This window comes from Maylandia zebra, linkage group LG4 (genome assembly GCF_041146795.1).
Source record: "Maylandia zebra isolate NMK-2024a linkage group LG4, Mzebra_GT3a, whole genome shotgun sequence".
In the NCBI taxonomy this organism is placed as follows: Eukaryota; Metazoa; Chordata; class Actinopteri; order Cichliformes; family Cichlidae; genus Maylandia; species Maylandia zebra.
In genome coordinates, this window is record NC_135170.1 from 34,172,696 (window position 1) to 34,194,527 (window position 21,832).

General features: G+C 43.9%; 1 protein-coding gene across 12 annotated transcripts in view; it reads left to right on the forward strand.

The window, feature by feature from the left end:
• Window positions 1-21,832, forward strand: part of LOC101487767 (RNA binding protein fox-1 homolog 3) — a 431,072-nt gene that overhangs the window by 219,270 nt on the left and 189,970 nt on the right. For all 12 annotated transcript variants that reach the window (XM_076883451.1, XM_012920561.3, XM_076883450.1 and 9 more), the window contains one exon: window positions 4,219-4,312. Coding sequence is in view for 11 of the 12 variants with exons in the window: in XM_076883449.1 (XP_076739564.1) it covers window positions 4,219-4,312 (94 nt within the window). In the remaining variant the exon portion in view is untranslated. The remainder of the gene's footprint in view (window positions 1-4,218; window positions 4,313-21,832) is intronic.

The window sequence follows — 21,832 nt, forward strand, 5'->3', positions numbered from 1 at the left end:
AAGCTGTGACGATGATGGAGAGGCAGCAGCTCTGACCATGTCCGGGCTAATAAATCAGGCAAGTTAAGCAGGTGCAATCTCAGCAGCACTTTCAGATTAGCATCTACTAGGATACCTGAGTGTAATAGGTTTAACCAGCTGCTTTGCTAACACTCCACATTCATTTTTCATTTATATTTTGAATCCACTGTGGATATTAATAGTTAACCATGTCACACACTGATCCAGCCTTTTAATTTAGCTGATTTTTTAAATTATTATTTTACTGTACTGTTTGAAGAGACCTGTGATTTGGAACAACTGTGTGTTTCCTAGATATGTGGCTCTCACAGGACAGCCACTACAAACACATGATTTATAGAATATGATGCTGGGCATTAAACAGACTATAAAGTATTTAAGATTAGCTCAATGTGCAGCAGTAATATTAATCAATTTAATACTGATGCTGAAAATTTTCCTGAAGAACAATCATTTTTATTTTGATATTTTATGCACAGTTTCCCAATAATATTGTTTTATGAGTGGTGAGGTGTTTTCATGGTGTTTTATTGCTTCTTTTCCTGAAGAAATTGTTTAGAAATTTCTCCAGCACTTTACATTTTCAGCTTATACTTGGTAATATAGTAGATTTGACTTTATTTAACTATAATAGTAATAACATTTTACAATTCTTCAGCCAGGAAGGATTGCAGAAAGGTGAAGATGTCCATGTAGAGTGAAGACAGACAGCACAAATGGTATGTTTTAATCTCATCCACTTTATCTTGTTAAATAGGTAAATACTTTTTGTAAAAGGTTACGCCTCTGTACTGGCATGAGCAGTGCATTAAGCAATGATGAAGACGACACATCACATTTGAAAGAACGTGCTCGTCCCAGTAAAACACCTGAAACATGGGGAGTCAACGCAGAGGTGCACTGAAGCTGTTCGGGCAGCGAGTGGTGCCCCAGCACCTTAAAAGACACTGGATGTCGGCTTTCCCCTTTAATTTGTCACCATACATAGTCCTAATTCAGCATCCACTTCCAGGGGACTCGGTGCATTGTTCAAACATACATCACCCAAATTGCGAGGCAAAGATTAGAGGGGAAAAGCATAATTAGAACATTAATAACCATACATGTTGGGTAACATAAGTAATTGAGTTTTTATGATAAATAGGAACGTAAACAAAAGGCAGGAGAATGAGAGGTTCATTTAGATACTCCAAGCTGGGTCTCAGCAGAGACATGAATGCAGGCTTCTTCCACTGTTGCCCAATTATTTCTGTGTTTCCAGGCAATGATAGCATTGCTTGTCCATCTGCAGCCTTCAAAGGGATATTCAAATAGTCTCATTGAAGCAACGGCGCCATTTGTTGGCAGGGAATAAATTGTTGGCTGGAAATTTTTTCATCCTCCCGGAGCGAAACCAGGTATTTGTGCAGTTAAAGTTATTTACAAAGTGGTGCGAAATTTTAAACGACTCCCAGCGATTCCGCGCGTGCCTGTTTTTCCCCCTTTGATTCCTGCCATGTCAGTGTGTGTGTGTGTGTGTTTGTGTGTGTTTGTTTTTGGTTGCTTTTTCATATGCTGTCACCAGAGATGTGTGCGATGGCCACCCACACCTCCTTCATGTTCTTCCAGCTCTTTCTTACCGTCCGCTAATGATCCAGGGACACAGAGTAGGGCCGCTGAAACAAAATGGCCACCTTAGCTGCCCACTTATATCTCAACCCTCCCCTCTCGAATCAATTCTGACATTTCATTCTGCCCTTATAGAAGGTAATGGTGCATTCAGAGGTTGTTACCGATAATGTTGAAACGGTATTGCTTGGTTTCATTGGATAGATGTACTGTAACCTCTGCTGTGGGATGGCTCCAGCCTCTCTCCACCTTGTGTCTCGTCCCTTTTTTTGGGGGGTTGGGGGGGTTCTCCGAGACTGAGATGTTGGTATTTACCGGCTCAAATATCTCTTTTGGCACAAGTGGGAGCAGCGTTTTTCATTTTTTTCCTGTTAACAAATAACCAACCAGTGTTTGTATTTTCCTCCCACTCTTGTGTTCACACAACATGAAGTGAAAACACTCTTTTAAGTCAGCTAGTCAATATGCTGTTTCTAATATATTATTTACTGCCTATGGGCTGTATATCTGAATGCGCTAAACAACTGTTTCGGTTTTGCAGCCATAATCATGTAGAGAGAAATCACAGAGCCAGATGTCTGGCCCTCGTTTTACAGCGTTTATGTTTTCCTCCGAGTTTATGTAAAATTCATCCTTCCCTGTTTTATTTATTCCCCCGTTTTTACTGACTCAACAATTAGTCAATTCCCAATCAACAAGAGAAAAGAAATTGCTTTTAATTACTTTTGATAAATGACAAATTGTGTTGGCATGGCTCCCTGCAAATGCTTAATCAGGTGCTGGGCGGGGTAGGGAGGCGGGAACCAGGAGAAGGGATTTCTGCTGGGATGAAATCAATGCGGTTTCTCTGCGGTTCACCGGCTGGGCTTCTGGGCAACAGCCAACCAGAGGCCTGCGAAGATACACAAGTCAGCAGAAAAACCTCCTGCTGCATGAGAACAGTCACCCACTGAGGCACAAACATGCAGGAACATTCAGATATATATGCTTTGTGTATTGGCTCTGCATCTCACACACACGGGATGTAACGTCTGACAGCATCGAGCGCCGGTGATTAATACCAGCTCTGCAAACGATGCACCAAACGTACTCGGTGTAATTGCGACATTGTTTTTTTGATCGCTAAATTCAGAGTGCTACTTTCTGCCGTCATCACAACTTATTGCGAGTGACAGGAGACGTCTTTAGAAACCTCGACTTAAATGGATTTCACTATAGCTACTTCCTGGTGAGCAACAGCTGGAAGTCTTGTTGTTGCAGTGAGGTTGTCAAGTTTGGTGCCACTGTACCTGTGAAGAGACTAAACAAAAACTTGCACTTCCTCACTGTATCTGGCACCTCATTCTAGCTGGAGATGCTACGCAGCAGGACGAAATGTCAAGAAACGGCTCCAGCGGCTCACGCCCCTACAACTACACATCATTGTCTTTACGTGGAAGTTGTGCGAACGTGTCAAACAAATAAAATGCTCCTTATTTATTAGTTATTTTAAGGTGTTACTAGGATTTGGTGCTTATTTAAGCCTTCACAGAGACAAACTAATCACTTCTCCTCATCTAACTAGACGTCCCTTTAACTATCCATTAAAGGGACAGTTCAGTTGCAGTAGCATATATGCGTCTAGCCTGTTTTGGAGACTGTAGAAAGGTTATAATAGAGCCTGATGGCACTGGCCTGATTTTGCACCAAAAACGAACATGAAACTGAGCTGCTTGGTAAAAATTCGTGAACCTTGTTTTGAGGCGTTTCATGCAGGAACTATTTACCGATTGCATTCAGCAACTAAATGAAGGCTTCAGCTAGTTTGCACTGCTGCTAAACCAAGGTGTGCACCATCTACATCCTGACATTCTGTTGGAAGTGCAAGCCTGGACTCAATGCTAAATGCACGCCCCCTTCTGCACAGTAATATGGCTGGGGGGTGTAGTTGGGTAGAAAGAAAATAGTTCCTGCGTGAAACTGCTCCCAACAGGGTTTGTAGATTTTGAAAAAAAGTAACGCTGCTGAGGTTTTCAAAGGATTTTTTTTTCTTTGAGCATCACACAGTGAGAACCATCCAGCTCTACAGGCCTGAAGAAAAAAAGTATTTCCCTGTGAATTTTTCCATTATGTTATCTAAAAAGGTGAAAGTCTCTAAATATTACCAGCCAAATGTCTTTGTGAAGTAAGTGTACACTGTACATCAGGTGTAGTCGACATATGGGTGAAGTTAATATCGCTGAGGTGTTTGTAGCACACTGACTGCGTTCACCTGTCTTCTTCCATATGTCATGTTAGGACTAACCTGAAACATGCCTTCATGTTTAGGATATATTTTTGGATTTTGGATGAAAATCTGCTGTTACAAACATGATTTCTTTCACTGTGTTTTTCAGATTTTCTGCACGCGTCACACCGATGTTGTTATTGTGAAATGTTTGATCACCGTGAAGCAAAAGTGTGATATTGTGACAGCTTTAGTATGAAGTAGTAAAAGTAGACGGCTGAATTCTGTTCCCTGTTTCATTAGCGCATAATTAAATGAATCACCTCCTCTCGCTGCTGCACTCTGTTTTCTAATAGGAGCTTTCCTCTCTTCTCCATTTTCAGGATTCATCAGCACCTGTGCCAACAGCAGCGAGTCGAGTGACCCAGCTCCAGGCCGACCGGCTTCACCTGTACATGGAGACCCCCAGCTGGGCAGGTCAGACTCTTAACTAACCCCCTTCGGACCCCCCCTCCTGTTGGTCTGTTGTGTTCTGGTTGACTTTTTTTTTTTAATCTTATCTTATAGCCAAGTGGAGTTTACACTGAGGTAATTTATCCACAGCTTTTCCTGAGCAGAGGTTTAAGTTGTGAACATCATCACTGTGAACATGCTGCACATTCTTTGTCTAGTTTTGGATTTTTTCCTCCTGTTTTTGGCTTCACAGGCTAAAAGATCGAAACCAGATTTTTAAAAAATTGTCTTCAAAAATTATCCATAGGAAAAAAAGAACACTTTCAGTGCTTTATTTTCATTGTGACATTTTTTTTAAAGCATCTTATTCTGATGTTGATTAAAAACACACTTTACTAAAGTGAAGGGACAGATAAAATTCCAATGTTTTCAGCTACTAGAGAAGAGGGACTGGGATTACCTCTCCAGTGATACAGCTGCTCACATCGCCCCGGTGATGTATGCATGTACTCCGGGGGCTGTTAGAGGTCTGTGACGTAGGTCATGGATGTGGTTTCATGTGTATCAGAGCACACGCACTGTGCAGCTGGGGATGTTCAGGGAAGCAGCACACTTCAAATTCAACCAGGGAGTGCAATAAAATGATTCTCAGGGTGGTACAGCATTAAAGTCCAGCTTGGGTGGGGGTCACAAGTCCCTGTTTAATGCCACTCTGTCTGCTATGCCAATCCTGACCAGTCAGTTTGAATTAGGGCATTTATTAATATTGTAGGTATTTGTTTTTTATTTATAAACCATCTCAGCCCATCCACCCGACGCCCCTCTCGCTCACAGCTGCGATCACCACGTTTTAGTTCACTGCGCTGTCGCTAACTTTGTAACTTTAGAGATTTAGCTCCTACTTGCAAGACCTAGCAAAACAAATCTGCACAGTGTCCTCCTGCTTGACAACAACGTCTTGCTCACCTTGCACGGGAACAGCTCTCTCCGTCTCTCTGCTGTGTCCGTCGGGTAAATGAACAGCATGTCGGAGTGGTGCACAGCGGGAGAGAAAAAAGTAAGAGCTTCTCTTTCATCTGACTTTCTCTCTGAGCGATCATATTATATACAAATATAATAGGCTGTATATAAAAGATAGATAAAGCCACTGTCATATCACTGAGCCTTTGTTGCTGCCTTTCGGAGACAGAAGTCAGCGTCACATTCCAATAAAACCTCTCCCAAAGGCACCGACGCGGCAAAGGCTGTCGAGAGGTCCAGTTCAGTGGCATCAGGTGCTGAAGGTGAGGCAAAGCAAACTGTGATTGGGTGCAGTGTGTTAGCAGCTTATTTCCTAACTTTAATTAAAAGGAATTACCTTTGTGACAGCTGTTAAGAGAGAAAACCTGTTTTGGTACCCGACTCCAGCTTTTTTGGCTTTTTAACGCCTCGTATTTGGAGGCGAGCGCTACAGGCATCCTTTGCATCTCCATCACATTACAAGCGCTGGAATTCGTGTTCACGAACACAAATTATGAGTTATGATTTTGTGGCTTTACAGCGCAGCAACAACTCGTCTGCGTGCAGACAAAAAAGAAAAGGAGAGCGAGACCTTTGCCACTTATTGTGGTTTTTATTTCAGCGGTCGTCACCTTTCTTCACTCCAGGGGCGAAACACTCCAGAGTTTGAGGAAACAGCTTCACGCCCTTTCGGTGTGAAAGCTCTCTCACTGCGATAAAGGCTGTATGTATGCGCGTCCTACTCTACCCTATCCGGCCATATTGTGCTGATGTGCGCTGGTTAAGTAGCGGAAGACTAGAAAAAGACTCTTATCCATATGCCTGAGAGCCCAGGAGTCGGTGTGATCTCTCCCCAGATGAAGCTCTCAGCTTCCTCGCCCGTCCTCTGCGGAGCCATATAGCAGGTGGCAGCGAGGATCAATGGGCCCCAGCCATTACCTCCTCTCCACTTCATATCTCCAGCCTCATCTCGGCGGGGGGCCCGCGGGGCATGCGGCGCGTCTCGCTGCAGCACACCGGGAGAAATAGGGACGTTTTCCATTAGTCTAATTGCTCGGTTATAGTTCTATATTATTGCCGTGATCACCACTGTGGCTCGGTAATGACGGACCTCCCGTGACCCCACGTATAGCTGGTGGGTGTTATGTCTCCCCCATCACCGCCCATCGAAACTCGGCTTGCAGCGGGCGTGGGCGGAGAGAACAAACTTAACGTGGAGATGAAAACAGGAGGATAAACAGCCCCAAAAACGAGCAGAGCTCTTCAAATGTTTTGATGCAAGTTTAATCAAATAGCCTCAGCTATTTACATTCTCAACAGGTGCTGCGTTTGGCTGATTTATGGAATAAACACTGGAGTTGTAGTGCTTGTTCATTTGCCTCCGCTAAAAACTGGCAATATGGGGCTAATTTGCAATAATTTGCTGCTGCTGTGGCCACTGGTTAAGAATGTTTATATAATCATGATATAATAAGAAAAATGAAAATGAGTTTTTCATGCAGTTCAGGCCCTGTCAAACACAGCTCACGGACCCACTAAATGATAATTACATTCCTCAAGCATAGTATTACATTATACCCTCTTACATGGACTTTGTTCACGGTAAATGGGGGAGTATTATTTTCATTTTAAGGCGATCCGACCCGGTATTATTCCCACATCTGAGCTCCCTGGGTACAGTGGAAGGTTTCCCCCCATCAGCGATTACACGAGAAGTCTTCCATCAGCGAGCAGATGAGGTGAGGATTATAATGAATTCATTTACCCTCAAAGACGCTGCCTTTCTTCTTTGTGTTTGTAATATCCCATTTGCATACCTCGTACGATCGGAAAGCTTTAGTTTAAGCGGCGTTGGGCTAATCGGGCCTGAATATTTCACAGCTGACCCGTAGCTCTCCCTACAGGTCGGCGCATAAAAGCTGCTTCCTGTTTTGGGTTTCCTCTCATACAGTCAGGATTGCTGCTTATTATCTGGCCTCCCACTCCTTAGAAGAAGAAAATCCTTGGCCGCCGTGATTCCTCGTTTTTAAAAAAAATTTCTTGTGTGTTTTTTTTACAGGTTTTTTTAAGTGAACACGCTGCAGGGGAGCGTGTTCACTTAAAAGACCCGCTGATGTAGCAGAGCTTATTAAACAAATAGGCCAGAGAACAAGGCCACAATCACTTTGAATCATGAAGGAGGTTGCCCATCTTAAAGCAACACTGTATCAAATATGAAACGCTCCGCTAACAAGGTGTGTAATCTATTTTAATCAGATCATATTTTATGAAACAAGGAGAAGGTTGAACTTAAGTAAGAGAGAAAGATGGAGATTCCGAGAGGGGGAGCTGGGGATTGTATTTTGAAATCGAATGTGACGGCCAGGGACCACGACTTGATTTTACATGCATGGCTTTATAATGAAGCCACGGCAAATGGTCAGTTATGGTTAACTTTAGGGGGAAGCTGGAGCCTTGCTGTAATGGGAGGCTAATTCAGGGCCCATAACGCCTTGACAGGCTGCGGGAGCCGAGCTGGAATATGGAGAAGGATGTAAGTTGCAGGCTCCAGGGCTGAAGTTAAGGTCTGTATTTGTCTGCAAATTGCCACGTTGCCTGAGGATATAATGGGGTCAAGAGTGGCGTGGCATATTTTGTGCGCGCAGACATACTGTCATAGAAATAAACACAAAGCAGCGGCGCACAGCCTCCTGCCGAGAGACTGGCCAACTCACTCGAATCAAGTGCACAGGAGCGACTTGGTGTTGTCATTGCAATTCGGGCCATGATCATTTTTTTATGCCTTTACACTGACTGAGTTCACAGGCGAGTGTTTTCAATCATGTATTTTTTTCTTCTCTGCGCCATAAATTGTTTCAGATCCTGTGACACGACTAGACTTGGTTATGAATACATGAATATATATACACTCACAAGACCTTAGGTAGTGCCACTAGTCAGACGAGATAATGGATGCAGAGACGTTATATACTGCTCCGGGAGCCACCACTTGTTAGATAAGATCTCCTTGGATTTTAATGATTAGAAGGAGGAAAAGAATGAGGCTGAACATGTTTATTTCTTCTTCCTTTTGGAGAAGTAGAAATCCTCTGCTTTTACGGTGAGTAATCACAGTGCTCTTCGGTCATCACCACACCAAATGTCTGCCTGCATTACAGAAAAATATGTGCTCCTCTTTATCCAAAAATAAATAAATAAATAAAATGCTGCTATGGGAACTACTGCAGATATTAATAGATGTCTAATAATAGTTAGCGAGGTATTATTCACCGCTCTGGAAAGCACCACTTGTTGGAAGAGAAACTCCTCTGATATTAATCACCGTGAAGCACAAAGAGAAGGCATTTAACACCCCAGCGTTACAAAATGAAGATGCTGTTGTTTGTGTCGTGTTATAAATTTGTTGGATCCTGAGCGCGCTCGCAGGGCCTCTTTGCCGCCAGCATCGGGGCGATGCGAGCAGGGGGAGAGGGGGGGAGGAGGAGGAGGAGGAGCAGAGGAAGGAAGAGGAGGGATGCCTGCATCTTTAAAAGGTAGATGGAGTGAGGGAGCGGGGCGGATGGGTGGCTGGCAGGATTGTGCTGACGGCAGGGCTTTGGTTCAGAGCATGCCCATTAGAGGGAGCCATAAATCCTGGGCTCTCTGGGCCGGGCTGTGTCAGCAGTCCACTGAATGAATTGATTTTAAACGCCACTGAAAAAAAGAGAAAGTGCAAGGGGGGAGAGTGAGAGAGAGAGAGAGAGAGTGACTATTTAATTCACCCTCCGCCAGAAGCCCACACCCCGTTCCACCCCGCTTCTCAATTCAGGACTGCTGCTGAAAAGGGGGAGGAGAGAAGTCTAGAAACACTGAAACTGTCACCAGCAACAAGCCCAGGGCTACGCGGCCCCCACATGTTTGATTTAAACAGGAGGGAAACACACAAACCAAATACATAATCTCAAATTCCATACAGCATTTGTTCTCCCACCCCTCTAATTTTTCCCTCTCAGCCCTCTCCTTTTATATCTCCACAAGAGAAATGAGACATATCGTAAAAAAGAGAGGGAGAGAGAGAGAAAGGCACCGCTGCATTTGAAATTCAAATGTGTTGGATTTTGAAATTGATGTATGTGTTTATTCATTTACGAGCAGCATCCATGTGTGCATGCATTTATATATTATCAGCAGCAATGAAACGCCGCATAGAAGCCCCGTAGCCCGTCTCTCTCCCCCGCGTGCCCCCTCGCCTTTGTTTCTTCCCCGAGCTGAAGCCGCCGTTATGTTCAGCTTTGCAGGAAATGTGTTTGCGAAGAGATGCGCGGTAAATTGTACACGAGGACCAGTTTCACTCGGCCTTTGTTTCGTTTTATCTAAACGTGTAGCGGCTTTCATTTTGTCTTGCTCTGTGCCCACGCCGTGACACCGCCCCCTCCACCCTGTTTCCCGTGTACTTACCTGTTAGAGTGTCATCAGACACTGGTGGGAGTGCACTGCTGCCCTTGTAGAGAGCAGTGTTACAAGACCCTCTAAGGATCTAATCTGTATGAAACCTGCAATGTAAGTGGAATATAAGGCGAGGGTAGGGCGGGTGAAATCGATATCATATTTATCATATTCATAAATATGCAAAAATTGATCACGCCACATTCACCTGAAGCGGAGCACCCGTGTCTGTGGAAATAAAGGAGCCGTTTCTCACTCCTTTCATATATTGTGCATGGGTCTTGTTGTGTATTAGGCCTTTTTATCTTTAATATTGACACAGAACTTAAAGCTGGAATAACTGATTTTTTTCTACTTTCTTCATTAGGGGGCAGAAAAACTCCACAGCAAACTGACTGACACGTGGCTCCAATGTATTATCAGTTGACTAACAAGGAGACTGAACAAAACGAGGGGCTGAAAGAGGTTAAAAGTCGGGGGGGTTGTGACAGCTGTGGGGCCGTCATGCTGGAGGACCTACTTCCTTTCATACTGATTGATTTTAATTGCTAATAACTGATCACTGGAGCTTTAAATGAACAGGATGCAGAAACCGAATTTCCTAAAAATTCAAATCTCTTCATAACATTCTGATATAATGGAGGGAGAAGGAGGGGCGTCTGGTGTGTGTGTGTATGTGTGTCTTTGGGGTGGAGGGGGGGCATCCTCTCTGGCTCATTACGCTGTTTAAAGAGCCGGCGCCTCCGAATCACCTGCCCGGCTCCACGCTTCAAACAAGCTCAGCCACCAGGGATCATACATCAACTTCTCCATCAGTCCCCCGGCTTCACTTTTTCACTATCCGGCTGCGAACACATGAGCCCCACATGCAACCCACACGGCGAATGTGGGAAAACTGATAGGATCGCTCGTTGAATACTGATCTCACGCCTGCTGCAAAAAGCACAATAAATTAGTTACAAAGCAGCTGTTATGCTGTTACGTGCGTTATCCTGAATTTAATCGAATACCTTTGGTGGACTCGCAGCATCCCGGGCCCTGTTTGTGGCCCCGGCATTGCTAACACACGGCTCCTCTGCATGTAAAAAATACACTTTCTCATGCCTAATTACCCACGGGCTAAGGCATGAAGAGGATTCGCTGCGTATTACTATAAAGATTGTGAGGATATTTCACTTTGAAAAATGGTGAAGCGCACAGGACTAAGGGCTTGATTACAAGGAGTGGGGCACACAGCCTCTACATCTTCCTTCCCTCATTTCAATTATGGCTGACTGGAGGCACGGTGCTGCCACCGTCCTCAAATAAAACTAAAATATGATAAAGCTGAAATATCAGGCCCAGGACTGCGCCCAGCCTCGAGCCATGTGAGGCGCCGATCCTCGGCACGTAATTACAACATTTGCCAATATTTTTTTGACGGGAGGTTCAACATGGATATGAATGAAAGGGGGGAGGAAAGGCATGAGGAGCGTTCATGACACGTGATAAAAAGCACATTTCATTCTGCCCTCCCTATGGATAACAGGAGACATGCCTGCACAGAGCTGTCTCTGTGTGAGAGGGTATAGATGGCTGTATTACTTTTAAGTTGCTAGATCATTACTCATGTGAAGATGCATGAGCGAAGTGCTGCAAACATGAGTGCTGAAAAGAGCTTGTCATGTCTAGTCATACGTATATATGGATGCTTAAAAGAAAAAGTGTTCCTGTTTTTGAGATAGCACCCTGCTATTTCACAACAATCCAGCTGCTGTAAGCAAATATTTTTTCAATGGGAGGACAAAAAAAGTGCTACAAAGCATATTCTCTATTCAATTCATGTTTGCCCTTTTAAGCGCTGGCCTTTGCAGCCCCCTGCAGACGGAGGCGGTGTGCGATGCGGCCGCTTTCTCAACGTGACGCACCGACAAAGGTGGATCTCCTCTTCCACGGTGGCCTTAACACCCCAGGCAGCCAGGGTGCATCCTATGTCAGCATTAATCACAGTCTGGCATGCCTGCCATGTCGCCGGTGTCACGCGGGGTCAGTGCTCCGCAAAGCTGGGCATTCGTAGGAAATCCCGGCCAGCGTGGCACGGAGTCTCCCGCTACACCGGATGCACGAGGAAGCGAATTGAGGATTTGCGCGGAACGTGATCTATTTAGGCCCGGTTTGGTGAAGCCACAGCTCAGAACGTAGTGCGGCGATTAAAGCGAGCAAATACGGGACCTGACACGTCTCTTTATAAATCCTCTCTTATGACTGCGCAGCGCTTCAAATGAACAACACCAGCGTGGCCCAAAAACAGGTGTAATGTAGGTTCTTTGTTTCTTTTTTTTCAGTATCGATTCAAATTTCAGGAAAAACGAAACCCTTGAAGTCGGCTGCCTAACATTTATGATTTCACTCAGAACTGAAACATTTTCGCTGAAGTGTATATAATAACATTTTCCAAGTATTCATTCTTCTTAGATTGAAGTACACGTTATATCATTTTGTAGATCTGATCTTGGTCATTAAATGTGGGGGGGAAAAAAGTGCGAAGCATTTCCTCTTCTACACTGAACTCGCTCACTGGAGCTCTTCACATAAAGAGTCTTCAGCTTCTTTGATGTGTGTGTTTGAACGTGTTTACATATCTTTGTGGGGTCCAAAAATTGAAAGTTTACCATGCTTGTGGGGACCAACTGGCCTGTGGGGACAAAATCCCGGTCCCCACAAGTTAAAGGCATTTTATGGACTCAAAATGTGGTTTCTGTGTTATAGGGTTATAAATAGGTTATGTTAGGTTTAGGGTATTAGATGTCCCCACAAAGATATGAAAACACGATTCTGTGTGTGTGTCTGTGTGTATGTGTTTTGTTCTGTTGTTATTTTTTTTTCCCCTCTCAGTGTTGAAGTGGCTCCAGCACCTGCTTTTCAAAGTGAAGGAGGAAATGTTTTGCAGTGGGAAGAGCTTCTGCAGCAAAATCAAGAACGATTCCGCCCCCTTCACTCGTCACAGTGTGGGGGATTCAATCAAAAGTCTGCCCTGTGACCTGTTCTCAGAGAAACAAACAGCCAGCAGAGTCTCCAAAGACCAAAGCCATCAGAGGAGGGCGGCTGGTGTGTGAGCTAAATCGTGGCACTTTTCTGAAAGCTTCCATCATAGAAAAATTGTGAGTTGTCGCAGTGGAGAGTGACTAGCATGGCGCTACATTGATACATTGATGCAGTGAATGCCTTGGACAGTGCAGTAAAAGTGCTGAGGTTGAAATTAAGCTGTTATCTCTGGCATGTATCACTAGGGAGGCAAGAAGCAGAGGTGCAAAGGCAGTAGCCTGTTTGCTTTACTGTTATTGCCTCTTTCCTCATGTTCTGCCATTTTAAATGAAACGCAAAGTTTGTTTATCTTTTATTTTAACAAATCCGCTTTGCCGTTTTACCGAAAATCCATTCTCTGTTCTTTTTTTTTATACAGTGCACAAAAAGAGGGAGGTCACAGGATTTTCTTTTGGCCTATAGGAGTATATGTAGCAGATTTTAAGCTATCATTTCTGCCTTATCTTGAAATTAATGAAAGTAAACATAAAAGAGAACACGGACGTCTTCACAGCCGAGATGGATAGATGCCACCACAGGTCAGAGGGATTTTGGGTAAACTTTCCCTTCAGCAGACCTATACTGAGGTATAACCACCTTAAATGTAAGCAGCTGATATTACTAAAAACAGACGGCTGTGCCTGAGAAAATTGGTGCATGTATCATTTATTTATGTGTTTCCAATTATTTGCGACTCTGGAAAACACAAAAAATTGTATTTAAAACAATAAAAAAAAGTCCTAGTTTTGGTGCGACATGCATTTCAACCATACATTGTTTCTTACTGAATATGAGTCTGGTGCATAATCAGCAGCTCATTAGTGTTTTGTCCCCATTTTCATCTTAACCTTCTATTAACAAAAGCATACATAAGCTGTCCTGGTATGATGAGGATTTAATTGAGTGTACAGTAAACAGCGGCTTCCTGGAGCAAGAAATAAAACTCATTTGCATTAAAGTCATTAAATGATATTAACATCAGCTTAAACAATGTTGTCCTAACACAGAATTTTGTATATTTTGGTGAAATGATGAGCCTGAACTGTGTGCCACTGAGCTTAGATTCGGGGAAATCTGCTTACCACAAAAAGTTTCTTTATTAAGCAGAAAAGCTTTGAGATGCTGTTACAGACATGTAAGCTGAGAGCTCCCACACTTATAAATTCAGTATCACGTGTGTTTGCATTGCACTAAACATCCACTTTTGATCAAGTGAATATTTATAGGTAATTTATTGAATTAGGTCTCTTTAATGTTTTACAATGTGGGCTGAAGCTTTTGTATATTCCACCTATACTGTTCACATAGCGTAGTCTGCATGGCGACGATTTCACTAGTACACGTTTGAAATTCCTCACCACAGATTACTCTGTTGGCAGATATACATCTTGGTTTTTTTTTTGTTCTTATCTTTGTTTCGGCTTTATTTTTTAACACCTATTTCTCTGCGCCAGCTCTCGCTGAACAGGAATACATAGGAAGTATTTTATTTGTACTTTTATCTGCAGTGTTGATTAGATAGTGAGTAGGACGAGGTTTGTTCAAAACAGCAACTCTGAGCAGCAGAGTGGTGAGAATCCCACACTGCTGGAATTAATGCTGTGGAAATTTACCATTTTTATTATACCACTGTAAATTTCCCCGGAGAGCTGTCAGAGTACAGGTATTTCCCCACCTACATCAGTGCTTTTATTTCTTGACAGTGACAGACCATAATTTGTTTGTAAATGTAATATTTTTCCAGTATCTTAATTTATTGTACTTTAACTATTAAACAGTTATGCAAACAGGGAGGCGAGAGTTGCATTCCTAGTCACAGAGCTTGATTAATCAATTACCGTTTAGAGTTAAGAAAAAAGCCCAACACTTTGCAAACAGCACTGGGGAGCGCTGCGGTTTTAACTTTTAGAACCACAAACCCTTTTAGAGGCACGGGCCATAATGGTGAGGTAAACAAATGCATCACAATTATTTTGACAAAGATGCATTAATGTTCAAAATGCTGCACATAGCACTTTATAAAAAATCTGCTTCAATGCATATCATCCTAAAGTAGACAGTGAGTAATATGCTTGAGGCACAACGATTGGTTGATGTGACATTGCAAGATAATGACAAAAATCAACAGACTGGTCTTTAATGACGGAACAGAGATGCCATCCTTCAAATTCCGGACCTCGGCATCTTCTCTACACGCGAAGTTACGCTTTGTTTTTTCCCGGATCCCAAAATAAGTTTCCTCGTTAAAAGTTGTAATATGACACTTGTACGTCACGTTTGTCTCCCTGGGGCGCGGCGAGTGAGGGTAGGTGCAGGTGCCGGTTCTGTCATGCCGCACCGACACCCCCGTGAGTAATCTGGTGCATGATAAACAGAGGGTCGAGGTGTCACAGGAACACCTCGGCGACTGGCACAAGGGTAATTACTCTTCCTGCGTGGGTGCAACTCAAAATTTTTGAACCTTTTCTTTCTCCAATCATACTTGATGGATTGAGTGGGAGAAGGCGATCATCTGGTTCTTAGCAGGCTCACTGAGCGTGGTAGGCCTCTGTTGATTAATGATATCTGCTGCAAGTCACCAAAAGCGGAAATTAAGTATTTCTGTTTAAATGTAACATTTGTCTCCTTTGCTGGTGTTGAGAAAGGCATTTGTCAAAATCCCCGGGCTTTGGCGATAGGTGGATTTCCTCAGGGAGCATGCTGGGAATTACTCCCTACTTTCACATTAATGGCATTCAGTGTTCCTATTTTATACCTTGAATCTACTTTTCACCCTTTAACCTCTGCGGTGGATTTTGAATATGTAATCGTTCACTTTTAAAAGCGGTCGGCCGGGCGGCAGTTTAGGATTAAGCATGTCGTAGATTTTTGCAGAAAGATGAGGAATGACCTTGGCCGTGTGATTCCCGATGGCATCTCTGTCTGTGGTGGGCACACGGGAGGGGTTCTGGTGGTTTCACTGGTTGAGTTGGGTTACCGTTTGTGCTGATGGCGAGCCCCTGCCACGCTGGAACGGAACAGACTCCGGCTCCCGAGGAGACTAATGGTTACAGGGCCTGGCCATCGTCCAGTGCTGCCCCAGCCACTGCCTCTCCCGTCGCTGGGATATCATTACCTCCAATGTGTTACATCAGACTCGCTTGGTCAGGCTCTGAAACAGTCAATACTCCACAATTTAGAAAATCAGCCAAGTTTGCAGAAACAAAGAGGCAATATCGGAAATAAAGACGGATATATAATCTGACGCCAGGCATTTTTTCATGCTGGCTGAATTATTTGTTGTCCGGAAGGTGGGGATGAGGAAGGGGTAGAGGGGGAGGAAGGAGGGAGGGAGCCAGGGATCTGTCAGAGGTTAGAGGAGGTGGTCAAACGGCCTGAATAAACGTGCAAATCACAGTGCCCAACCACTGACCCTCCCCGTCTCATACAAGCAGCCTCTACTTTTTCCATCAATGGAAATCTAATTGCTTGAAAAGCGATCAATGGAAACTAAATTGGTTTTGTGTGGAAGCGAGCATGGAATAAGCTCTGAGCCGTTTTAATGTGTGTTGGTTTTGCATCTTAAATCACGGTAATATTTGGAGCGGGCCCCTGTTCTCTGGAGGGGGTAAACTTTGGTAATGTCAAGACACCGGGGAGGAGGCACTCAATCAAGCTCCTAATAAAAATCACGGGCCTTAATTGTTTTTCCAAACTCATAAATCGTCCAGCTTAATGGGTTAATATTAAGACTTGTAAGAGGACGGCATGCTGCATGTTTTTGAGTGGCCGGGAGCTCTTCATTGTGGAGCTGCGACCACTGATAACCCTCTAGTGATCTGATATGACTAATCCCCTCTAATCCTTAATACACTCCTTAACATGCTCCTAACTGACAGCAGTCGATATGGGTGCACTTCTCTGTCTTATCGCTGATCTCTTTGTCTTTGTGCACGCTCTGCAGTGAAATTTGCTCTCCCACTCATCCTTTTGAGCGAGGATCACTGGCACATCTGCATCAGTGTCACACGTTTTAGCTCCGAGTGCTTCTCGATAAGCTGAGGGTTGATCAGAGTTTTGAAATTGCACAGGGTTACTGAAGGGCTCGCAGAAAGTCAAGCGCGTGGCGCTTGTGCGATGGAAAGCCGAGCCCGTTTCTACCGCAGTATCCGAAACTGCTTCCCCCCCCCCCCCTCCAACTTGTCTTTCCCGGCGGACAGCTAGATGGACTGCACGGGAGGCTGGGATGTGGCTGGTGCCCACCGATCGTGTAGCCTTACCCAGGAAAGAACGGTCCCAGCAGAGTAATTTATTGACAGCATTGAGATGTGTTTCTGCCCAGGTGCTTCTCTCAGCCATCCCTCAGGTGCTTATCTATCAGTTATCAGTGCAGACAGAGCACAGACCCAGGTTGTATTTCTGTCTGCTATTGTAATTACATTGTAATTGATCTGAGGGTGTGCTGGGCAGTGCCCGTGCAGTAACTTTGCAAGGGCTTTCCTTTCTTTTGTTATCTGGGAAAGTGCTACGGTATCATTGCGAGCAAACCTTGTAATTGTTTTTACAACCCGCTGTTGCTGGACCGAAACCACCCCGTAAAAGCAAGACGTAAAAGATAAAAAAGTGGTTACGAAGCAGAGAAAATTACACCGAGAAGACATTCAAACAGCTGATCATGAAATCAAATGTATATATTTTCGCTCTGGCCTGTGGCGCTGCTTATCCATCTAGATCCTTTCGGTGTACGTTTCCCATTTTTTGGAAATGCTGGCTTTAAAATTTCGCCTTCTCTTGACTATAATGGAGCCAAATGGACCTCATGCTGTGTTGCTCAAAAAGACCCCCTCCCCCCCAAAAAATGGAGAGAAACTCTGCAACAGTTTCTTTTTGCAGAAATCATGACCTGGTTACTCAAAAATATCCCGGAGCCTCGCTGTGAGCACAGACTATTTTCTTTCTGTTGAACTACACTTTTCTAACATATGTTTGTGCAAAAGAACACGTGCATCTACCTGCGAGGTGTGGCTCATAATCACAGCAGGAGGTGAACATTTATCTGGGTCACGATTTCTGGAAAGAGACATTGCAGCTCAGCTGTACACATGCTCGGGTTACTCACAAAACAGTGTGGAAAGACAAGAAGGACTACGAGCCAAAAGAAAGTATGCGAGCTTGATTTTCGGACTGTCCCTTTAAGCAGGTTTGAACTTTATTGAAAGTCATAACATGAGCATAGAAAACATGCTGATTAGTTGCTATATGCACAGAAATGCTTACATGTCAATATCAGCTTTATTGGAATTAATGTTGATCCTGAAAATCCGACAGCTTGTCTTTTCATTTTCTGTGCCGTCACCCTCGCAACAACAACACCAAACGGCACGCCACGCGTATCATTCCGATCACGCATATTAACCAGCCCTCGCCACCCATCAATCTTTTCGCCACCATTTTGTAACTGATGCTGAAATGATGTTATAAATGAGGGTTGAAAATATCCCTGCACTAGCCTGCATCAGCAGTCTGAGGGCCTATCGGATGTTCTCCGCACACATCTGTGAGCTGTACTCACCTCTGGGAAATTAGCAATCAACCTTTTACCAGCCAACACCTGTATAAGGAGCACAACATCACCACCCAACCCTTGTAATGTCAGGTCGCACACCCTCGCACGCCTGTTGTGTCGAAGATGTTTTGTTACCCCGATCGTAATTTCGCATCGCTAATCACTGCTGTGGCATGCAATTTGCATGTCGACTCCTTCCGAGTAATAACGGCAGCCTTAAAGCGGCGCTGAAACCATCTGAAACCAGCGTTCGTCCTGAAGCTCCTGTGCAGTCTAATGTAAGTATGCACGCTCTCCCTCATGATCCCTCATTTATCATTTTGACACTGGCTACTTTTTTGAAGTGGAGAAAAATGTTGCAGTCAGCTCTTCCTTTGGTCTCGGAAAATATGTGCGAATGAGCGCGCGTATGTGTCGCGTGTGCGTATTTTCAACTGCTTGTGGAAGATAGAGGAGAGGCGTGTGTGCGTGTGCGTGTGCGTGCGCGCATTGTGTTTGTGTACATGCATCAGTATGATTAAGGAGCGTGGAAACATGGCACTGGCTATTTACTGCTGATAAACCAGAGTGTGCATTTGTTGTTGTGTTGCATCGCCATTTCCTGGTCGCTTGTTATTCTTATTCAGATGCTCCATCTATCCTGCTTTATGTAAGACAAATTGTTTCCTATTTTTAGGAAGCTTGTTGACCTGATACAGGCAAAAAAAAGGAAGGCTTTTCAAAACGTAACATTTTTTCTATCATTTAGCACCATTTTAGTTCCCCTTAAGTTAACTTTATGCAACTGTTGGACGTCACGTAGGCACCTCTCCGCTCAGCTTTGACCCAGAAATGCTGTTTAGCAGAACTCCTGACATTTACCTGAGCGTGGACTAATATCCGTGTTAAATTGCATCAATAGATATCCGAACAGGTATCTGTATTGATTGTCATGGAATCGATTGGTGACATTATGATCCTTCTCACAATGTGCTGGTGGAGAGCCTCTGATAAACAGTCTGATCCATCTAGCTGCACAGAGGGATAATGTTACTTGGCTTTTCTGTTGTGTGCGTGCGCGTGTGTGTTGGAGTGTGTCGTGGCAGGTTACAAATGAGTTTGTTTGTGTTCTGGCCGCAGAAACCTTTTATGCCCCGGGCTGTGTGTGTTGTGTGGGTGGGTCTTGGAGAATGCGATAGAGACTAAGGATCTGTAAGTGTGTGTGTGTGTGTGTGTGTGTGCGTGCCCAAATAGCTTTATATGTGTGGGTTGGTTATGAGTTTGAGATGCTTTTTTGGTATTTTGCCTGTTGTTACCACCTTAAGCCATATAGTTTGCTGTCCACTCGGTTTCGATCTCCGTGCTCGCGCCGAGGTCAAGAAGGTGACCTATTGGTAAAAGTGCCTTGCGTGCCAATAAATGCCTAGCAGTATTAATCACATAGGAGCCCTCACTCTGTGAAGAGGTCAATGCTTTAAAGGGCACCCAGAGAGCTGCCTAAGACTGAAATACAGCCAGGGCATCTTTCCGGTTGAATGTACCAAAAGTTTTATTAGTTCCCCCAATGAGGTCAGTCTGCCCTGCATAAATGAAATCTGTCGATATCCCATTATAGGCTTTTGGAACTTGATTGTGAGGCATCTGTCAGATGCATATTTCATTCTAAATTTAGTTAGCTGGCTGTAAGTAATGCATACATTACCACCAGCTTATTTCCCAGTGTACACGGCTGCAGAACATCTGTTTTTCTATTAAGTGAGAGATGAAATATTAATCTTAAAGCAAATCTGGTGCGAGTCAATCACTGACAGAGCGCAGTGACAGCTGCTGTGAAAGTAACACCAGCATGTCAGGTGTCTGCCTCGATACATCTGATCACGACACCAACACTCACTGTACCTCAGAGCCAAAACACGGACGGGTTCGGCGGATCAAATGGACTGTTTTATTAACTGGGTCGATCTAAGCTTGTAATTGCAGAGCGGTTACATTTAGAGCTCCGTGCTGTTGATGTGGTCAAAAGGAGCACGTGCGTGCACCGTCTGTGCTGCGGCGTAGACATTAGCTGCGAGCGCAGGCGGGGAAATGCAGGGCCCTGACAGCAGCAACAGCATAAGTCTGCCTGGAGTCTGCAGCATTTGTTCGGGGATGAACAGGAACCAAAATCAACATACATTACATGGCTGAGTAATGGAAATGAGAGAAACACTGATGGCCGTGATTTTCAGCAGAATTAGTCATCTGCACTGGCTCTAAGTCATTCCCATGCACGACTGCCTTAACAGATGTGTACGATCAATACATCAATATAATGTATGCTCCACGTTTTCGTTCACGTTTTGCCTTTCTGCCTGTTGAAATTGCCGGATGGCTGGAAATCAGACGTTGGGACAGCAAGACTTCCAACGAGCCGCGTCGACGACACGTGAAATCAAAACTCTACAAAAAAGTCTGCAGACCTCTTGAATATTTTATGTGATAGATTTTTACATTAATCACTAAATACACCGTCCACCCATTCAATGTATCAATCCACTCTGAGAATTTATTGAACAAACAGGGATCCATACTATGTAATTATTGCCCTCTAAATAGCCCCAGTGAATACTTGAAAAGCTAACTGTATGTCAATATTGCTCAAAGGTGAATTCTATCGATGTGCAGCATTTGAAGAATTTAGTATTTGTCTTGGTTACCAGGTGACGGGCACAGAGCTCAGCTAGAGGCGCCTGTATGGCACGTTTCTCACCGCTAAGTGCAAAACTGTTTATTTTAAGATAACAACACACACACACACACACACACACACACACACACACACACACACACACACACACACACACACACACATACATATATATATATATATATATATATATATTACATTATGACATTAATAAGTAAAGAAAACAATCATTTGTAGAGCTGCTTGTGTTAGACAAGTGAAAATAGCAACATTTGTACAATCTTTAAAGCTTTGCAACAGCACGATGTAACGCAGGAAAGTTTATTGGATAACAACATTACATTTTAATAGTTGTTGCCTAATGTTGCTTCTGCTGCAGGACTGTTAGGTTTACATTTTGACAACATATTGAGTTGGCACAACAGACTCATAGACTCATAGGTCAAAAGCTCTAAACAAGGCCTTAATATTAAGACTAAGGACATGTTGTCATTTTAACCAGCACAGGAGGCGTGGGAGGGCAAAAACACCATCTCTGTATGCTAATTTGTCTGTCGATCTGTCAGTTGTCCGTCCTGTCCAAGCCACACATATTTCACCTTCAATAAAAAGCAAATATATATCAACACTCTTTAGGTTTTGTGGACATGTGATGAACTGAATATTTAGATGACTAGAAACACAGGAGTTCCTGCTGGAGCTCCACTTTGGCAGTGCTCACCTTTATCTTACACCCGAGCCAGGGTGAAAATGTACAAAAGTATGTTACTCGCATGGGTCAATAATGCTGCCCTGGGGAGGTGAAGGACAAATTCTTCATTGTCAAAGTTAAAGTAAGTGCTAATTA